Source organism: Pelodiscus sinensis, chromosome 3 (assembly GCF_049634645.1).
Source record: "Pelodiscus sinensis isolate JC-2024 chromosome 3, ASM4963464v1, whole genome shotgun sequence".
Lineage (NCBI taxonomy): Eukaryota > Metazoa > Chordata > Testudines > Trionychidae > Pelodiscus > Pelodiscus sinensis.
In genome coordinates this window covers 83,466,518-83,484,127 of record NC_134713.1, presented here as the reverse complement: position 1 = coordinate 83,484,127, position 17,610 = coordinate 83,466,518, and the positions used below count along the sequence as shown (strand labels likewise).

General features: G+C 39.6%; 2 protein-coding genes across 6 annotated transcripts in view; one reads left to right on the top strand and one right to left on the bottom strand.

The window, feature by feature from the left end:
- The first annotated feature begins 873 nt into the window (after positions 1-873).
- FAM162B (family with sequence similarity 162 member B) lies at positions 874-17,469 on the top strand. Its single transcript, XM_006123081.4, has 4 exons — positions 874-1,222; positions 2,520-2,631; positions 8,491-8,599; positions 8,866-17,469. The coding sequence occupies exons 1-4, from the start codon at positions 1,099-1,101 to the stop codon at positions 8,959-8,961; spliced, it is 441 nt and encodes a 146-aa protein (XP_006123143.3). The 5' UTR covers positions 874-1,098; the 3' UTR covers positions 8,962-17,469.
- Positions 10,171-17,610, bottom strand: part of KPNA5 (karyopherin subunit alpha 5) — a 116,409-nt gene continuing 108,969 nt past the window's right edge. For all 5 annotated transcript variants that reach the window (XM_075924032.1, XM_006123053.4, XM_006123055.4 and 2 more), the window contains 2 exons: positions 15,204-15,382; positions 10,171-14,305 (listed from right to left, as the gene is read on the bottom strand). In XM_075924032.1, the coding sequence (XP_075780147.1) occupies positions 14,118-14,305; positions 15,204-15,382 (367 nt within the window). In that variant the 3' untranslated portion in view covers positions 10,171-14,117. The remainder of the gene's footprint in view (positions 14,306-15,203; positions 15,383-17,610) is intronic.

Here is a 17,610-nt window from a genome sequence, read left to right as displayed (position 1 = left end):
ATCTGTTAGTCTATAAGGTGCCACAGGACTCCTTGTCACTTTTGCAGATCCAGACTAACATGGCTACTCCTCTGATACTTGAAATATAAATTGTAACTTTTAAAAGTACAACAGATCTTCCACAGTTTCACAATGTTTAAGGCCTGAAGGGCCCATTAGATGGTTGTATCTGATTTCCTGTGTATCACAGGCCACTACATTTCACACAGATACCCTTCAAATGAGCCTAATATCAAGTTAGATCAAGCTGGTGGATGCCACAGGCAGAGAATATAAGCAAGTAAGGTGCTACCATTGCCTAAGGTTCTTTGAAATTATACTATACTTCTTTTCCAAGGTGGAAAAAGTCAAATTCTAATCTACAAGGCAAGGCCCTAGATGTAGCATACAGGCTTGCCAGTATCAGGGAGGCAGATGGGCTCAGGAGGGTGGTTTCAATCAGGTGGGGCTTTCCAAGTGTGCACTGACAGCCCCTTTTCTCCCTCCCTCCACCATTTGCTAATTTACAAGGGGCACACAAAGTGCTGGAGTGTTTTCTGACCACACCCCTTTACCAGCAGGTAGCAAATGGTGTGGGGGGTGTTTCTGTCTCCCCCACAGTTTGCCAGCCTGGACCAGTCTCTCACCCCAGGGCCCAGCCAGAAGCAAAACTTCTTAGCAGACCAGGCTCAGTGGAGCAGGAAGAAGGGAATTACTGAGAGCTCTGGGTTGAGGGGGAGGCAGGTAAGCAGTCGGGCTCCCTAGCCCAGAGGGCAGGCAAATGGAGATGGCCCACAGCCGTCATCCTGCGGGAAGAGCAGCCGCTCCCGCCCTCCTGCACAGGGGAGGGGCGGGCCGGCAGCAGCGCTTAGGGTGGGAGGGGAGCGGCAGCAGCTGGGACTAGCTGTTTCCCTCAGGGTGGGAGCAGGCCAAGTGCGCGGGTTGGTGAAGGTGGCTGGGCGGAGGGAGGAGGCAGATCCCGAGGGGGCTACAGCCCTGAGCCCGGGCTGGAGGCGGAGGCGGGCGCAGGGAGGCTGGGGGAGGAAGGGCCCCCTCTCCGCTTTGCCTGTCCAGCCGCAGCCGGCTCGGAGGCGGCAGCCGGGCAGCGCGCTCCTGGCCATGCTGGCGGCAGCGGGGAGCCGCGTGTGCCGGTGCCGCCTCCTGCTGCGCGCCCCTCTGCTCCAGGCCTCGGCAGCTTCCTCCAGCAGCGCCCACAACCGCAGCCCGGTGCCCATCGGCGAGGGTGAGTAAGCGGGGGGCCGGGCTCTCCTTGCTGCGCGCCCCACAGACCCTCCCTCGCCTCACCGGCGCGCTCCCAGCCGGGCTCCCCGGGGCCGTGCGCTAGCGGCTGCGCCCGGCCACGGCGGGCGGCCTTGTTGGGACCCAGCGGCACCATCAACACGGAGACCCCCAGCTGCTCCTCGCCCCCAAATTCGCCTTGGGTCCTGCCCCAGGAGATGGCTTAAAAACTACGGACTGGGGTGGAAAGGGAGCGGCATTTGAGCTCGACGTTGGGGGTAACAGACATGGAGACGCGGCCAAAGTTTGGCAAGGCGCAGCCGCCCCGTTGGGTTTTTAAGGCAGGGATTACGCGGCCACAGGAGCGAGCCACAGGTCCCTACAGCGTGTGTGACTTGATTGTTTCCTTTCCCTCTAGCGGACACACTCGCTTTTATCCCACAGCTGAATAAGTGACCAAAGAATTTGCCCGGTGCCTAATAACAGAGTAAAAGCATCCTGCTTGGTTAATAATTCTCCTGGTGCTTTAATATCACATGCGTCCAAAAAAAATCACAGGAAGCACATTCAAGAGCCAGCTGTAGCGCCCACACTTCTGAGTCTCTGTTCTTTAAGCTGCTGCTACAGTGGGATGCCAATGGCCCTGGATTTCTAAGATGCTGCAGAAGCAGATGAGCATGTTTTTGTGTTAGGCCCCTGGGGCCAAATTCTTGCAAATCCAGCTACCAGATCTGGTACATCAGGTTCTATTAACGTCTGAAGGATGTTGTTGGAGTGGGAGCAACTAAACTTCTTCTTAGGTGAATCTTTAGAATTGGAGCTGGGGTTAAAAATTGGCTGAACCTAGGCATGGAAAAGAAATTTTTACCATACTCATGTGCCATGTCGCAGCAGGGTTTAGATTTTCAGGGTGCAGTAGCAGCAAGTAGATGTGTTTTTTCTAAAAATTAGTCAATTCAAGGTAGATCCAGCTTCTGTGCAGTGCCACAAGCAAGACCATGTGTGGGAGAGAAGCTATTGACCAACACTGAGCTTCTTTTTCAGCAACAGAAGTTGGTTCAATAACAGACTTTTTCTTCGCCCATTCTCTAATATCTCTCCAATATCTCGAGACCCTCATGACTACATCACTGAAATATAGTTGGAGATAGAGGAAAGAAGGTTAGTGTCTTTAACAGACCAAAATAAAGCTCTGAGCTAAAGAGAGATGGACCATCACTAGAGAAATCCACCCTTCCCCCAACCTATTATATCTCCAGTGCACAGAGTGATGAAGTTCTTTTCTCTGGTTGGTCTTTCAGCTGAGAAGAGGTACAAAGTACCTGGCAGTTACAAACCTTCCAAATTCGACAAAAAAATCCTCATGTGGACAGGACGCTTCAAGACTGAAGAAGAGATTCCCTCAAGGATCCCGTAAGTGCAAGATTGGTTTAATTTTGGGATCAGTTTGAAAACGAGGGCCCCTCCAATCCTTTTCTTTTCAGTCCACTTAGCCTCAGTAAGAAACAATCAATGTTTTCCAATATTTTAAACATCAATGAAAAATTAAGACACAAACATAAGCTCCGATATCACATCCTCTCTCTCAATCAGTGGCTTCTAGTTTCAATATTAGGTTGCAGCTCAATCTGTACTGGTTACATTATACTCTCAGAAATGGGAGGGAGCTGAGCTGAACTGAGTTGGCTCCTTCACTGAATGGCCCCTTATTTGTGGCCAGATGCTTATTAGCAACTCATGACAGAAATTCCAAAAGAAGAGAAACCTATGGGCCAATCACATACCATCAAAACTATAAATGCATCCAAACACAAGGATGGGTGCAGTCAGTCACAGCATGAGGAAAGGGTATTTAACCTTCCACAATGTGTCATCTGTGGAGTTTCGAAAATTCAAAACACTTAAGATATAAACCAAGGGCTCTGAGTTTTCCAGGTCTTCCCTTGGTCCCAATGTTCCTTTGAGAATTAGAGACATTTTAGATTACTTTGGATTTTACAGTTTAAGAGAGAAGACCCAGTGCTCATCATCATTGTAGAGGAATATAGAACTATACCTCCAAGCAAGGTAGACAGTTTGGCCCTAATTGTGGTAATGGGTTGAGCTTTGGTTTTATTTATAGACTGGCTTTTTTATTTGCTTAGTTTATCAAATGTGTGATCAGACTAAGATTGTAGCAGTAAACTGTATTTTCTGTTTATGGACTACATAAAGTATTTTCTAACTTGTTTGATGTCATCAGTAATCATCCATTCCATCCAACTTATTACAAGGCAAGAAAGTATTTGAGAGAGGGTAGGGGAAGAGAGAGAAAAGCAGGTAAAGCCTGTTAAAAATACTGAAAAAAAGAGATGTCTGGGATAGCACTGAGTATCCTGAAAGTTTTGGTGTCACAAGACTTGCTCCCCCATTAGCCACCACCCGCTGAGTTGCTGTCACTGACAAGCCTTCTCCCTCTCCCCAGTAGTTATATAAATGTGAAGGTCATGTAATATCAACGAGGCTATGTCTACACTGGCATGAATTTCCGGAAATGCTTAAAACAGAATACTATTCCGTTTTCAGTTTTTCCGGAAAAGGAGCATCTACATTGGCAAGCTGCTTTTCTGGAAAAGCCCTTTTTCCGGAAAAGCGTCTGTGGCCAATGTAGACGCGCTTTTCCGGAAAAGACCCCCAATCGCCATTTTCGCGATCGGGGCTTTTTTCTGGAAAAGACTACTGGGCTGTCTACACTGGCCCTTTTCCGGAACAGTGTTCCGGAATAAGGACTTATGCCCGAGCGGGAGCAGAATAGTTTTTCCGGAGTAGCGGCTGATTTTGTACGGTAGAGCATCGTTGCTTTTCCGGAAATTCAAGGGCCAGTGTAGACAGCTCGCAGCTTATTCCGGAAAAGCGGCTGATTTTCCAGAATAAGTGGCCCAGTGTAGACACAGCCCTAATGTTTATTTCTAAGCCTCATTGATACATGATGTTGCTCATTCACAGAACAGCTGTACTTTTTTATCAGCAGCTTCCATCCCTGCCTGACTGTACATAACATACTGAACTTTATTGAGGGGCAGTTAGTTACAAGGAAGACTCCAGGATGTTTCCTTTGTTCCCAGAAGTTTCATTCCTACTGCAGCTGAGAAAATAAGCAAGAGCATCGCTGCAAGTAACAATAGCCCCAATTTTTGTATATTAATCCAAAGGCTCTTCCCTAGTCATCTCACTCTTTGTCAGAATTATTTCCTCCCTTATGAGAAACCCTGACCTCTTGCAGTCAATGATAAACTTCCCTGACTTTGTCAGGGTCAATAATTCACACACGGTGTTCAGTGCAGGAGACCTATCCTTTAGAGAAAAATATGAAAGCAATTGCATAAGTGTTTTTGGAAGAGTCATTTTTAATTGCTTTACGTTTGAAAATGTGGGTTAGAGTGCCATTAAAAATGATGTGGTGTTACCCCCTCAGAAATCAAGCAGCCAGAAAGCTGCATGGGGGACAATCTCTAAACTAGTGTGAAGGTACAGGTCCCCATACAGACAGTTCTGGGTATCTAGTAGATTTTTGATAGAGATGTAGCCGTGCTAGTCTGGGGTAGCTGAAGCAAAATGCAGGACAATGTAGCACTTTAAAGACTAACAAGATGGTTTATTAGATGATGAGCTTTCGTGGGCCAGACCCACTTCCTCTGGCCCACGAAAGCTCATCATCTAACAAACCATCTTGTTAGTCTTTAAAGTGCTACATTGTCCTGCATTTTGCTTTAGTAGATTTTTATGAGATGTGTGTGCTGAGCACCAAAATCCCTATCTGCTTCAGTGGATAGAACTTGCACTAATGGCCTTTTCCTCTTCTGAAGATTTCAGAGGAAATTCTGTTTCTTCCTTCCAAACTTTTTCCTATGGGAGATAACAGGACCCTAATTTCCTTCTGTAATTTCAGTGGGAGCTTTGAGAGAGAATGGCAGGATACAGGCCTTTAAACAATAAAACAAACAAACAAACCCAACCCTGACTAGTGAATATTAATCTCTCTTCCACATGCCCAAACCTTTTTTAGAACTGGAAGTTCATAAACTAAAAAACAAAGCAAACAGAAGAAATGACTCAAAGATTTGAATAAAATAATTATTAGAGAGTACAAGGGTCCTCATTGAACAGGATCCTGTTCTTAATGAATAGTTATCCAAATGGCCCTTTGGAATGGCAAGGCAATGTTACACGAGTTAAGGACAAGTCCAACAGTCCTTATTCAAGATTTGCTTAAAGAAATGTCCATGGAGGTCAATAAGACTTTGTCTTGAGTAAGGATTTAGGGATACAGTCCTTAATGAAGAACTACAGAAAATCATAATTAGGCCTGTTTCCGTGAAACAGTGCAGAAAGCAGGTAGGAATTGGGATTCTGCTTCAGAACAGCTTCAATTAGTGCATTGTGAAATATGATTACAGCATTAAGGCTGAAAAATAATGCATTTATATTCTGACTTCTGCTCCAAATGGATCCGAGATTAATAGTTTCATGTTCCAGTCTGGTTTTGATCTCTCATACCTAATGTGTTTAGTATTATGAAATAGAGCTACAGTATCTTCACACTATGATCAGACCTGCAAGCCCTGACAGCCTGCTTGCAGTGCACCACATCCTCAACTCATTACTGAGAACTAGGTTAGCTGAAATACTTGTAAGATTTGCCAATTGGTGTGAGGGTTTCATGGGCTGAAGGGAAGCACAGTAGGTCCCACAATTTCATGTTTCCCTTTTGAAAATTATCTGTTCAGATAGATTTAGGTAGTGCTAGCTACCAGCTGCTTTGTTTGCTAGTAGTACTGCCAGGTTCCTATCTGTATTTACCTCACATGGTTAAATAATTTTATGGCGGGAAGACATAACATTGTGTCCTAAGCTTATGGAAAATAATCACTTTTTAAATATAGTATGTGATGTCTTTTAGAATGTGTCTTTAAAAAGATGAAGAGCTAATCAAAATTAAAATGAATTTTAAGAAATTCCTTAAAGCAAAAAGTGATCAGATGAGACTGATTGGGCTAGCAATGACAAATGCTTCATCATGGCAAGGGGATAGACTAAACCAGCCGTGGCCAACCCATGGCTTACAAGCCACGTGCAGCTCTTCACACGCACACACCCCCATGGCGCGTACAGCTGCTCCCACGCCCTGAAAACGGCCCTCTCCTCCCGGCTCCCTGGGACAGGGAGCTGTCTGGCACAGCCATTAAAAGATGGCGTTGGCCAGCAAGAGCCTGATGTGGCCAAAAAGCCTCTAAACTTGTTTTCTTAAGAGGACAGTCTTCCCCCCCCCCCTTTTCCCTCACTGGACAACTTTGCCCCAGCTCTTTGCACTGGATCCAGATATCTTAGCTCTGCCCTAGACCATAGGTTCTCTCATAGGCATTCCCAGTCTTATTTCTCCAACTCCCCACCCTCCTAAGTCTGAGAAACATAGGTAAGTAGCAGAAGCTGTGTGGGCATGCCACTCAAATTTGAAGGCAGTGCTGTGGCTAACAGCAGCAGCAGCGTAGCTTAGTATGGTATTGCCACCTTTACTCTGCATTGCTAGTGGTGGTGTTGCTTTGGTACCTCCATAGCAACCACCGCTCACTGCTTTGCCTTCAAAGCTGGGTAGCACTTGTGTGGAAGGAGCATAAACTCATATAGACCACGGCTACGTCTACACTGGCCCCTTTTCCGGAAGGGGCATGTAAATTTCACCAGTCGTCGTAGGGAAATCCGCGGGGGATTTAAATATCCCCCGCGGCATTTAAATAAAAATGTCCGCCGCTTTTTTCCGGCTTTTAAAAAAGCCGGAAAAGAGCGTCTACACTGGCCCCGATCCTCCGGAAAAAGTGCCCTTTTCCGGAGGGTCTTATTCCTACTTCAAAGTATTCCTTATTCAAAGTAGGAATAAGATCCTCCGGAAAAGGGCACTTTTTCCGGAGGATCGGGGCCAGTGTAGACGCTATTTTCCGGCTTTTTTAAAAGCCGGAAAAAAGCGGCGGACATTTTTATTTAAATGCCGCGGGGGATATTTAAATCCCTCGCGGATTTCCCTACGACGACTGGTGAAATTTACATGCCCCTTCCGGAAAAGGGGCCAGTGTAGACGTAGCCATAGAGAAGGGGACACAATAAAATAAGTTTGAGAAACACTGGCCTAGCTGATACTTGCAATCCCTTTTAGTCCTATGGTGCTCTGAGTTCCAAGTCTGTAGATGCAAAAGGTATCTTTAGAACACTGTTTCCAGGTCTCATATCCCGCAAGCAAAAGGTGTGAAATCAAGTTTGGGAGGTACTGTATGGCTTGGACAGATCATCTATTTCCTAGTGTCTGTTTAATGTACAACCCACTAATGTTTCCCAGTTATTTCAGGAACTGGAAAACAGAGAAAGCTAAAAATCAGGAATGCAGGCATGAAGAACAAGGAAAAAACCCGCAAGTGACATGAGATCTGAAGCAGGGGATGGGATTGTTGAAATCCAGGATAAGGAGGAAAGAATTTTTTGGTGGGTAAAGAGCTGTATTTGTAAGTGAAGCAAATAGTTTTCAATGAAAGACTGGTCTGTGCTTTACGGATTCAATAAAACATATGCCACCTCTGTCATTAACATGAGTTTCTGCTCTTTAGGCATGAAAACTATGAAAGTGAGCAAATATTGACTGTGCCAATACCAAAATTACCCTTTAAAATGAACAATGATGCATATGTCTAAAACTCATGTTAGTGTGAAACTGATCAGTTTTATTGACAACCAAATAAGGGAAATCTCAGATCTACAGTGGACTGGAAAGTCCAAATTTTAAGCAGGTTTTGAAATGCTGCTTAGTTATTACAACTAATACATTTGCTTTGAATAGTCAAGAGAACTCCCCACACCAGGCAATGCAAGTTCCCTTCTAATAAAATCCTATTATTTATGTAAAAGTATTTTAAATTCACCACATCACTACTGACCAATAAAACTTTAAATGTGGTTTGTGCCCTGGTTATTTTAAGACCTGCCAATAGTTATAGGAAAAAGATCAAGAATCTCAATTCCATCTTGCATAGTAATCAATTAGAGATGGATTAGATCCTATAGTGCATAACAGTCAATAGCTATCTGGACAATGCTAAACATATTTGCCACATATTAGCAGCTGACCGTTTTTTCCAATGAATTCCTAAAGGATACATTATTTGTTTAAAAAAAAATTGTGTCTGTGGTGTGCTATACTAGCTTCTTGATATTTCATACTAATTTTGTTCAATGCAACTTTACCTGTAGGCCAGAAATGCTGGACATTGCAAGAAATAAAGCTCGAGTAAAAACCTGTTACATAATGATAGGACTCACAATTATTGCCTGCTTTGCTGTTATTGCATCAGCTAGAAGGGTGAGTATATTACCACTTGTTCTTAAAAACCTAAGAAATAAGTTTCAATATTTACAAGATTTTTATACATATAAATACGTATGTATTATGTAAGTTGTTGCTGCTGATGCATTTGATTTAAATGTGTATGTATTTAAGTAATGCATCTCACTCCATAAACCTTTATTCATGAAGCATGAGAAACATTAGCTACTACCGTGATGCAATGTTTTTCTGAAGTGTAATTTAGTGATTCACAGGACATTACTCTTGTTTTATTTTTGCAGGCTGAACACCACCAGTCTTTAACAAGCTGGAACCTAGCAAAGAAAGCAAAGTGGCGTGAAGAAGCAGCAATATCAGCAGAGTCTAAGACTAAATAATTTTTCTGCTGAAGCCTGTGAATCTGCTAGTAGAAGGAAAAACCACAAAAAAGCCAGTTACTTGGCATAATTAGCCAGTGTCTTATCTCGTTAGACTTATAAAAAAACATTAACATTGGAGTCCAATGATGTAATACAGTACTCACAAAAAATTTTGGGAGGGAAGGGAATAGGGTTTCTTTTTCTACATTTAAACAGATATTTTTGGTACTTGCTGCATATGACCAAGGTCAGTTCAAACCTTTAGAAAGTTCTAATAATTCTATTTTCAAGTCATCTATTTTGACCTCAATTTGATAAAAGCATGTAACTGTCCACAAGACAGAACAATCAACCAACCAACCCTGTCTTGAAATAGCTTCCTGCTAGATTTGATTTTGTACATTGTATTAAAGACACAAGATTACTGACAACAATTTTCATTTAAAAAATGATACATATTAAAGCAGGGTCGGTAAAAATTGTGCAAAGCCACAACGTATTTAAATATCAAGGAAGCCAGTGAGCATTTAACTTTTGTTCTTTCGAATTTTTATTGATCCTACTTACAAAACTCACTTCTGCAATTCTATGTAGAGGGAAAAATTAATAGCATCACTACAGTATTTGCTGAATCTCATTTACTGCTAGATCATGCAGAACTGGCACAGCTTACTTATGCAGTGTTGTAGCAATGTCAGTGGCAGATAAAGAGGATGGGAGTGAGAATCTTTTATTGGATCAAATCTCATTACAGAAGTTGATCCAATACAATATATTATCTAAGCTACTTTGTCTCACTAAAGTTTATAACATTCCCACCTTGTCTTGCTAAAGTTTACTTAGTTATTTTGCAAACTAAAACACAATAGACAGTATTTTAGTCTCTATAGGCTTTTCCTCTAAAAATTCTTGGGAACTCCCATGAAATTAATTTTGCAAGAGAAGAAAGGATGGACAACGGTGATGGCCAGAGGTATGTGATGTTTATGGAGGAAATATTTTGATACTCGTTTTAAAAGTAATTTCATGCAATGTCGTGTTTAACCTCTTTCCATCCTCTTCTCAAAGCTCATTTTTCTGGCCCAACATACCACTCTAGTATGGAAGTCAGCTGTAGATTTTACTGAATTCAACTCTTAAAAAATAACCAATATAAATACACTCTCTATATTATACTAAGAATCGAGACTAATTTTATAATATTAATAAATGCAATAAACTCACCTCTTTGTAAAATAGCTTTTATTAGTTTTTGTATAGTATTCTGAATTGAAACATTCCATAATATTGCATACTGTTCTCGTGTTGGTTTGTAAAGGTACACAATAATGGGCCTTCAGTCTGGATTAAAAGATGCACTATCACTCTACTTAAAGTCCATATAGACATTTTAGATCGCATAAAGCCATAATGCCACGAGAATGAAAAATTTCTCATTTAAGATTTTAATTAAACTTTTATAGTAATTTCCTGTTAAGAAGCAGGCATTTTATCCTGCATATCAATTTGCACTTCAAAAAAAATTTATATTTTTGGTAAAACAAAAATCCAGTTGAGAACTGACTGTGGAGGAAAAAGGATAGTGCATCTTTTACACAGACCCAACAGAGATCATTTTCCAAACTTGTTCTACAGTAAAGTTATGTCTGCACCAACATTATTATTGTTTTCCTCTTCTGATTGCTGCTGGCAATAGTGTTAAAGCAAATACTATAAAATTAAACAGCAGTATGAACAAAGTTCTTGAAGACAAAAAGTGTGATGATAAAATTCAGTAGAAAATTAAGATTTAGTGTCAAACATCTTATAAAATTAAAAGACTTAGCATTGTTGCATAGATTACCTTGTCAGAATTCAAATTCAAACAGAACAAATAGTTCTCTATTTTGAACAACACTTTTCTATTGAACAAGCTGAATAACTAAGAGGGACACATTAGTGCTTTGTCTTTTATTTAACTCCCCCACCACCCTCAAAACAACAACTTGTAATAGTCTTTTAGATAAAACCATTATGGAAAAAAAATCTATTTAGCAAACACAGCCCTTTCTCAGTCCCCCAGCCCTAAATGCTTTCTACAGAGCAGATTTTTTTCTGTCAGCTTCATTATTTTCCTAAGCATCACTGATGCCTTCAGTATCACTTCTTACAACAGGTGTTAACTTGTGAAAACACTCTTATTCCATTATCATTCATTAACCATAAGTTATTTTTTTAAAGTGTTCCCAGTCAGACTGGTCTATGTTACATATACATGCACAAAGCAACATAATAGGATAATGCCAGATTAACAATTTTAGGGTAAACCAATTGCTGAGATTAAACAACTAGTGTCCCTTTCTGCAACCAGAGTCCATCAATTTTAGATCCCATTTAAACTAAAATCCCTACTTGGAACATACCAGAGGCATGAATTTGTAAATACATAGTGCAGTCACTGTAACTACTCAGAAATATACAATAATATATCCACAAAGATAAAGAAATCCTCTCAAACAAGTATAATACTGGTTGGAACTCCCTGATATGGCACCCTCAGGACCTGAATTAGAGTTTGCCAGACCAGGTGAGGTCAGTGTTCCCCTGCTGGTTACTGGCCCACACTTCAGCACCTCTCTGGGCTGATGGCTCCCCAGGGGAGGGGGGGGGGGGTGTCCTGGACAGGGCAAGGCTCTCCCCAGCTGCCATCACAGCTCACTAGGCTAGGGCTGTCCAGCTCCTGCAGGACTCCCAGCTGGGCTCCTGCTCCCAGCCTCTGGTGCACTTCGGACCAGCAACATCCATGGTCTTGCCAAACCACATATGTTGCCAGATCAGAGATCCTGGATTTGGGAGGTTAAATATGTACTTTAAATGCCCCTCCCCCCATTTCCAAGTCTTAATTAGGTTTAGGTTTGTTTTTTAGTTAAGCCAAATCTAAACTGCAGAGGCTTATAAATGCAGCATCTGCAGGGTCCTCAAAATAAAAACAGGCACAGCTGGCTAAGTAATATCAAAACAATGTTTGTTAGAGACAGTGGAATACCCTGTTACCTGAATATTTATACGATTATTCTTGTATGAAAAAAAAACTTGGAAATTCATCATCATTTAACTGCTAATCCTGTAATTTCCAACATTACCCTGAACTTTGAAGAGATGATGGGGGGGGAGGGGGGGGAGCCAGTATACTAAAAGACTCAATCACAAAAAGGGGACAAATACAATTCTCAAACATTGTTAAGAAAAAATTGGCTGAGCATTGTGTACACTATACAAACTTGCTGTATTCTGTACAATCTAGGTTCAAAGTGTTTGATAAATCTTTTGTTATACAGAATTTGCAAAACAACAGTACTCCTATATTCACTCTTTTCCTCATAGCATACCTTTTATTTTCAGGAGAAAAAATTCAAATAAGGATGCAATTTTTAAATTGTATCTTGCTACTGACACAGTCAGTTGTTAGTATCTTCAAAGCTGTTTCAATTCTCCCCTTGAAACTACTATGCAACATACAGTGCTTTAATATTCCCAAAGTAAAACACATTATACATGGTAAATGAAAATAGTATTTGCACATTTTATAAACAAGTTAAAATCCAGAACATAGTATATAAATGATACCATGCTGTGATCTGGATCTCTCAGTGTATCAACATGTTTCGTGACAGGCACACTAAAATGGGAAGAGTTATTTTAACTCTCAAAATTTCAACTATTGTACATGGTTTAAATAATTTAATAGGTCAAAGAAGTTTTCACTATTATTTCAACACAACATATGACTAACGTTTAACAATAATACTTTCCTTAATTCAAATTCAGACTGGTTACTGGTACGTGAGACAAGCAGTGACTTTCTAAATGTACAAAAAATACCTAGTGTAGTTTTTCAAAGCATATAGAAGAATTGTTTTAAATTCTTAATTATTTCTTTTAGTGGGCAATAGCAAAAAAGACTAGGTGTTTTGGAACAAATATTTAACAGATATTTTCAGATTAATTTTCATGTTCATTAGTCAATATTTACAACACAGCAAACCTTTTTCATTCAATCAAATGGAGAAAATAGTTTCTCCCCCAACTGCAGCAACAATATGGATTGTAACAGGGCACATTTCTATAGCCTTGCCTAAAATAAAGAAAATGAAAACATTGGACTTAAAAAAAAAAAAAAAAAATCAAAAAGTAGTAGCATATTTGGTTAACAATACAATACATAGATACAATCTAAATTTTGTTTAAATAAGTAAATGTTTTAAGAAAGGCAAATATAGCAAGATTTTTCAAATTTTTATATTGGTACCAGATATTAATATGGAGATTGGGTAGATGGTTTTATGCGACTCATTTACAATTTGACAAATCACCTCCTTTCCCAATTATAATCACAATATCCCTGTGGCAACTTCAGCAATTGCTTACATAGCATTATTTGTGGCTTACCTTTAATGCTGTTTTAGCAGCTTGGTATAAGAAGCCAGCATCACGTAACCAGCCAGCTCACTGCTGATTACAATTTGAAAACCACATAATGCAGAACAGCTTTTTTGTCACGTTCAAAGCTACATCTGATATTTAAGCATAATATACTTAAATAAAAATCTGCATTATGCTTTTAAATATGTTTCATAAATATGGTTTACTGGTTTGTTGCAAAGCATAATGCATAAAGCTACATTTCACAATTTAAATAAATATTTTTCACATTCTAAATTTAGCTTTTGACAAGCTCATCTTTATTTCATGCTTTAGTTCTGAAGCAACTTTTTTGCTGCAATATAGAGGTAGATTTGATACAAGATTGGACTTGTCAAGTTTACTGCGAAAATGCAACTGCCAACAGCTACAGTGCAGGTGCAGAAACTGCATGAAAAATTCAGAACCACTACCTAAAATCCTACTGAAGTTATTATTCAAGCTTACCCATTCTTGATAAATCACATAAGCCTTAATATTAGACTTGATTACTCACAGAGTTAGTTTCTGAACATATGAAATACAAAAAACCCCAAACAAACAATGAATGAAAAGTTATATCTAACAGAACAGTATAAAAGTGCATGGGCTGCTTCTTTACCTGTCTCTTCTGCATAACACATTCAAATCTCTCATCTAAGTTTGGCCAAAAGAGAGGAAACCCCTGAAAAGTTATAAATATTTATATTTTTGCCTTGTCTTCATTTGACAAATTATAGCTGGAATCCTTCCATTGGAGCTTCCTGCTGCTGAAACACAAATTGCTGCTGACTTTCATCCACCTGAGGTACAATACTGCTATCCTCTTCTTCCACACCAAAGTAATGTTCTATAAGTTCAAAAGCCTTTTGGTAGATCTCTTGGTTTTCATGTCTTTGCAGAAATTCAATTTTATCCAGTCCTTAATTTAAAAGGAAAAAAAAAAAAGATATGCCCTTAATTCAATGGCTCTAAAAACCTTAAAAGTACAAAGCTAGGATGAAAATAGTTAGACACATAAATGTGTTTTGAATACTACCACTAAGTTGTGTGACGAATTAACTGGAGAATTAGGTTTTAATATGAAATATACTGTAACTTCCTAGTTTAGGAGAAACAACCCAGAATAAATATTTCTGTGAAATCAATGATACACGTTAGCCATGAGTATTCCAAGAAGAGTCAGTCACCCAACTAGCTGCTTACATCCCTTCTTAAAAGCCCAATTCCCTACCCACCACCCAGTTCACTGAAGTCAGAGACTTTGCTCTTCAAGAAAAAGGCATAATGGATTATCTAATCAGGTACTCCCCAGTCACTGAAGACAGGAGATTCCCCTAAGAATCATTAACCACCTCTGAAGCACAGAGAAGCCTGCATAGACTTTGTATTAGAGCACTGCAAAGATAAATTTTGGCTAGCTAGGTTCCTATAGAATAGATCCCATGATTTCAAATAGGCCTATAGAATAGATTAGTTTCCATAATAACTTTAAATCTATCTTTACCACTGACTTTGTGAAACCAAAAAGAATCTGCCTCAATTTCATAAGTATGGTCTGATTTGAGTTTCTGACTTACTATTTGGTACTTTTAAGAACTCTTCTTTGTTTTGTTTAAAGTTATTCTGCCTTAAATTAGATACTTACTGAATTTTAGGGTCCAACATTGATTTATTTTTGTCTGAAATATGGCTAGAAATTGATATGAAAACAACAGGTTGTGGTAACTTCTAACTATGTTAAATTGTGTTCCATTATTTTCCTTTTTCAATTATGAAAAAGGCACCTTCAAGCCCACAGCTTCTCAATAATTGCTTACCATATGCTTCCTCTATAAGGGCACAGTAGGGATTAACGCCGATTCCATTTTGCTTGGATTCTTGCTCTCCAAGACGCAGAATATTTTCAAGTCCATTCAAAGCAACCTGCACTATTTTGGAATCCATCACAGTCAGGAGGTCACAAAGAGGTTTAGTACAACCTAATGCTACCAAATACCTTGTAATGATGGAGAAAAGAGGGGGGGAAGTAGTGATAGTCCAGTATATTAATTTTGACACGCTGTTCATAGTGTTGAATACTAATAAAAACAGTACGCAACCTGCTGAAACAATATCATTTCTATATCTATGAAGACAATCTTACTCTGAAATACAGTCAAACCTTGATTTATACGGAGATAGGAATACAACAATTAATTCAAACATCAGTTATTAGACATGTAAACATTTGCAATCTTTTTTATACATGATTGAACCTTGTTTGAGAAACCTGCATTTCAAATAGGGATATTAAAATGAGTAATTATGTAATTATGTAACTGCTGAAGAACTGCAGGATGGAGCTGTCTCCTCCCTCTCCCCTGGGATGGGGAGGGCTTAAAAGCCTGCTCTGTGCATGTACTGGATCAGCAATCTGCAAACAATGTCTGTAGCTCATTAAGATACTTAATTGAGTCAGTAAGCTAAAAAGAGAGAATGTCTGTAATTTGCTGAGATAATGGGGAACATCCAGGAAACCTTTTATAATGTACAAGGTAAACCTGGAATGTAAGATGAGATAAAGAATAAGTCATACATGGACAGAACATGATGCAGAGATTGGTTCTTACAAAATAACCAAATCAATCCCAAAATGCATGATGCAATATATAGTAAATGCAATTTAATGTGTAACTGAATATAAAGGAAGAAATTTTCTATGTATGGTATGCACCATACTCCCACTCCTTTGTTTAAGTCTGATTAATTCATCCTAGCTGAGCACTTCTTGTATGCCAAATAAAGATACCCAAGTCATAAAAATCTGGAATCAAACCAAGTTCTTGGCTAACTTAGAACATAAGAACGGCCTTCCTGGATCAGACCAAAGGCCCATCGAGGCCCAGTAGTATCCTGTTTTCTGACAACGGACAATGCCAAATGTCTCAGAGGAAGTAAACAGAAACAGGTAATTTAGTGAACAGAAGTCTCAGAGGGAATCTTATAGTAATGTAAAGGAAAATTAAAGTATTCTGCACACATTGGAAAGGATTAAGCTACATTTGTAGCTGTAGGCAGCTGTTTATTTAAGAATAATAGTCTTAAATTTTATGTAGCATAACTGCCTGAACTTGGAATCAAGATTTTTTTTAAAATTTCTCCCAATTAAAAGGCATGACCCAGCTTCAAGTGGCTGTAATCCACCCTGGGGCACACTTGCTATGTATATGTTGCTCAAATTTTGCTTTGATAATATGACATTAGCAGAACTCTTTGTGGGGGAAATTGACCCAAGCCTTCAGAGCTTTCACAAGAGTGAATTTCATTCAATGAAATTTACTCTTATTTCAGTTTTACTGATTCAGTTGCATACTGTGACAATCAGGGTCCAGGCATATTAAGAAAACTGGGGGGGGGGGGGGGGTTTGAATCCCCCAAAATAAGTAGTTGGAACAACTGATTATATACAATGTTACTGTGCTATAAAAATATATTGAGTGAGGTCTTTTATAAAAGCTTGTGATGTTCTGAACTTTACAGTCATTATTGGATATGTATGCCAACTAATTATAAATTTCTGTATTTGTGAATATACAAAATTATGTTAATTATTTATTGTGCAACATTAAGCTTCACTTTACTGTGGGTGGTCAGGCAGAGAGGACCTTCCTCCCCAGCTAGAGCACCTAGCATTAGAGAATCTAAGAAACAATAAATGAGCCATTAGATTTCATGGAAGACCATGAGATATCCCAGCTAGAAAAAAAAATACAAAACACAAAACATGCTCCTTCCCCCCCCCACTTTCTAAAAAGAACAGGTTTAAATTTAAGAGTATCCAGAAATTGAGGGACAGTCACAGTACTGTCTGTGAAACACTGCATTATGACTAGATGGTATGCTGTGAAATTGTTCAGAGGCAACAGATGATTTGTATTAAAAAGGGGAATCAATCTAATCTGAAAGTCTAAAACCTAAGGCTGTATATTTATGTTTCTTTTCTGTATAATGTGTATATAACTGCCATTCCTTACTATTTTACCCTTGACACCGTGATTTTTCCCCCTCTATTCAATAAATCTTTGCTTTACTTTTTTCCCCAAACAGGTCTCCAGTGTAAACTGTGTTAAGTGTGTAACTGAAGTAAGCTGTGTCCAGGGGACTGGTGTCACTGATGAAACAGGAAAAGTCCAAATGGCTAATACTAAAGAACTCTGAGGACAGATTTGGGGAGACATGAGACTA